Genomic DNA, 3,467 nt, shown 5'->3' on the forward strand with positions numbered 1-3,467 from the left:
CAGACATGGCTCCGTACCTAGAAGCATTAATACCAGAAGCATTTGTGGCAATCATTCCTGAGATCAACCCCAGCGGTCCACAATCGGTACCAAACATCAACCCGTATGGCTCCAAATCTTCATTAAGCCTTTGCCAATTAACACCACACTGTACAACAACATCCAAGTCATTGTCATTGACCGCCAACACTTTGTTCATACGCGATGTATCTATGACAACACCATGACGAGTAGAATGAAAGTTGCCTTCAATACTAGTGCCTCCTGAGAATGGAACCACTGGAACCCGCTCTCGGTTGCAAATCTTCAACACTTGTGATACTTGTTCAGTTGACGTTGGATAAAGCACGTATTGCGGAACTTCGCCTTTCAATGGCGCATGTGTGGTGAATTCATTGCTAGTATGATGATCTATCTCAGGTTTGCTACTACCTACTTCAACTCCAAGATTGACAATTTCAGAAACAATTGTCGAAACGTTGTTGCAGTAATTTGGAGGATCAAGTGATTTCAATTTTGTTGTTGACGAATTGGGAAACAAATTCAATGGCGGATCAGTCAACACTTTATATTGACCATACTTGTATGCGCCATATGATACTATTGCCGTACCTGTGAATCCACAAAAGATCGATTTAAACGGTAGTCTCCTCCAAGACATCTCCAACTATAGTGTGCAGTTAAGAGTATTTCGGTGTTATGGACCTTCGGTGTCAATATGTCGAAGTTGTGAAGTTTTTCACACTATGGCGCATCCCTAAATAGGTAATGGTTGTGCGCTTTATTACCCCAAACAAACTTTACGAAACTGACACACAATGTTTTTATTTTTTATTCATACCAATGTGGCACAACTTGTTACTATTTCGTGCCCTCAAGATTAAAATTCTAATATAATGGCATCAGGCTCATCAATCAGGATAAATATACAGAAATTCATTTTGGGTAATTGTATAGTTTGAATAAATATATCTAGATGGTTTGAAAAATTGTGTTTTTGGTATGAATAATTATGTCGCATTACTATGAATAAAAAATAAAAACACTGTATAGCTTTCAACTATTCTTACATCGTTTCTATTGAACCTTATTGTCAATTGTTGTCCTATTTGTGCTCGTAACCCAAATCAAATAAACTAACACCGGTCGTATAAGAGGGGTGCCAATCAATGGGGACAAAGCATGAGTTAAAATAATCAATTGTAATATTTCCTCGTTTTGCATATCTAAGTCGGATTTGTACAGTTCTGGTCAATACGCATACAATGCTTTTAAATCGAATACATCATTAAGAATGTAGTAAAATACCCAATCGCATATGATCATCGAAGTAAGGCCAAAGATAACAATGGGTATGAACCAAAATGTCAATGTTGTCTTTTTGAATGCTGAAACAACTTTGTCTATGGATTCAGTATCCAAATTGAAAGGTAAGACAACTTTGTCTATGGATCCAATACCTGTATTAAAAGGTAAGACTGTTAGTTTTTTCTTTGTTTTGAAATAGAATTTGACTGATAAAATGAACATAATACAGTTGAATAATTGGCTCGTATAATTCAAAATTTTGTAACTGATTTCTGGCAGAATTGTTTTTGATGTTCAAAAAAACGAGATGGTAATCAGCCCTTCAAAATATGAATGTGTAAGACTTATAATAAATGCAGAGGCTAATGGAAATTTAGTTGCAATTCGAGACCATTCGGGCAAAAACCCTCTATAATTAGCATCGCTTTTGTAGTAATAAATGGCACCAAGTCCCATTGAAAATAATAGAGCCACATAAAATTGAAATAGTGCATCAAGCATTGAAATGAGAAGTGAAAGGAAACTTAGAAAGGATTCTATGGAAGACCCTTGGTATGGTGCAAACACGCTATTTTGAACAAATAAGTAGCAAAAATCAAATAACCTCATTAGCACAAACGGAACAAATGTTAACATGACAAGTGTATTCATCGCAGCTTTTACTGAGCTCAAGCTCTGAGATCCTCCTGCACTCAAATCTTTCAAGAATTTGAAAATTGCTGCAATAGTCGCAAACAAGATAATAAAGATCCATTTCAAACTTGTGTAATACAAGTAAGAACTGTATCTCATGTTGCCATAGTAATTTTTGAAGTGCACAGGTAATTCAAAGTCTGGTGCCTTAACTGGGTCTGGTGCAATGTAAACACAATAAGTCCCTGACTCTGAAACAAGAAATATAATCTCTTTGTCGATGACACCACTCCAGAATCTCAATGTATCAACTGAATGGTCCTTAGCAGCATCATCAATAAATTTTCCATCGCCGCCCAACATCGTCGAATACAATTCGGTTTTGTTTGTGGGATACAAGTCAGTAAAATTCTCAATTCTAGGGACAGATGCAAAATTGACAATGTTTTTGTAATTGAAGATCAAGCCGAAAATTTCGTAGTCAACAACAGTCTCATTCACAAAGAGTCTGACATATGAGTTGTCGTTGTTGGCCTTTGCTTGAATCCAACGGCAAATAGCACCATTCTCGCCAGTGAGAATTGTTGGCTCTGTGGCAACAACGCTGGAGGTAATATACAAAAGACAATAAATCAAGGATCTGATAAGTATGAACATGTCTCGAGTTTACTTCATTCCCTCAAGATGGTAGCAACTCTCGCTAAATAAATAAAAAATAAACACAGTAAGCCCTGTATATTGTCACGTGCAAGAAAGATACACACCTACACTACCATAACTCAATCATACAGAGTACATCTATAACCGGTCTATGAAAAGATTAATCAAACAATATACAGATTTGTCCTCCTCCAATCACATTCATTTAATACTCTCCCTTATCGGTTGGATCAATTTTAAAAATCTTATCAGGATTTAAAATTCTATTAGGATCCAACGACAACTTAATCTTTCTCATCATGTCAATCGTATCCTCACCCAACTCCAACTGTAAGAATCTCCGCTTGGCATTTCCTATACCATGTTCACCAGTAGCTGTTCCATCATTATCGATACCTAATTGAATCATCTTGTTGACAATTGCCTCAACTTCAGCTCGTTGTTCCTTTTTGTAAAAAATATCAGCATGGAAATTGCCATCACCGGCATGAGCCAAAATAATTGATTCGAAAGGTGAGTTTTTAATCCAGTCATTGATTTCGTCTAACACATATGACAATCGTGACAAGGGAACTGCAATATCAGTAACCCATATTCTTACATCTTCATCAATTTCATTACGACCCCAATTGATCATGGCATAAAATGCATTTTTCCTAGCTGAAAAGAGTTCTTCTTGTTCTTGTTTATTTTTAGCAAATTTGAAATTGGCAGCTTCGTTAGCTTGAGTTATAGTTTTCAAGATTTTGACATTTTCATTGACGACTACGTCGTTGATTCCACCTAGTTTGAAAAAAATGGTGGGTGCCTCCAACATCTTTTCACTGGTGAAGTCACCATAGTTTAAGCAATGCATCATATCTGCG

The 3,467-nt window shown here is 36.4% G+C and overlaps 3 protein-coding genes across 3 annotated transcripts in view; all 3 read right to left on the reverse strand. All coding sequences in view use genetic code 12, as the record gives it.

Annotated features, from left to right (window-relative positions):
- The window catches only part of CORT_0C01400 (hypothetical protein), a gene marked incomplete at both ends in the record, with an annotated part of 2,094 nt that extends 1,433 nt beyond the window's left edge, over nucleotides 1-661 (reverse strand). Inside the window, one exon of the mRNA XM_003868373.1 lies at nucleotides 1-661. This exon is cut by the window's left edge and continues 1,433 nt beyond it. Coding sequence (XP_003868421.1) covers nucleotides 1-661 — 661 coding nt within the window.
- A 941-nt stretch (nucleotides 662-1,602) lies between these two features.
- On the reverse strand, nucleotides 1,603-2,598 carry CORT_0C01410 (hypothetical protein; the record flags this gene model as incomplete). The annotated part of the gene is made up of 1 exon (XM_003868374.1): nucleotides 1,603-2,598. One exon carries the CDS (start codon nucleotides 2,596-2,598, stop codon nucleotides 1,603-1,605), a length of 996 nt encoding a protein of 331 aa, XP_003868422.1.
- A 208-nt stretch (nucleotides 2,599-2,806) lies between these two features.
- Nucleotides 2,807-3,467, reverse strand: part of CORT_0C01420 (Dld2 protein) — a gene marked incomplete at both ends in the record, with an annotated part of 1,599 nt that continues 938 nt past the window's right edge. Inside the window, one exon of the mRNA XM_003868375.1 lies at nucleotides 2,807-3,467. This exon is cut by the window's right edge and continues 938 nt beyond it. Coding sequence (XP_003868423.1) covers nucleotides 2,807-3,467 — 661 coding nt within the window.

The sequence above is a fragment of the Candida orthopsilosis genome (assembly GCF_000315875.1).
Source record: "Candida orthopsilosis Co 90-125, chromosome 3 draft sequence".
Classification (NCBI taxonomy): domain Eukaryota; kingdom Fungi; phylum Ascomycota; class Pichiomycetes; order Serinales; family Debaryomycetaceae; genus Lodderomyces; species Lodderomyces orthopsilosis.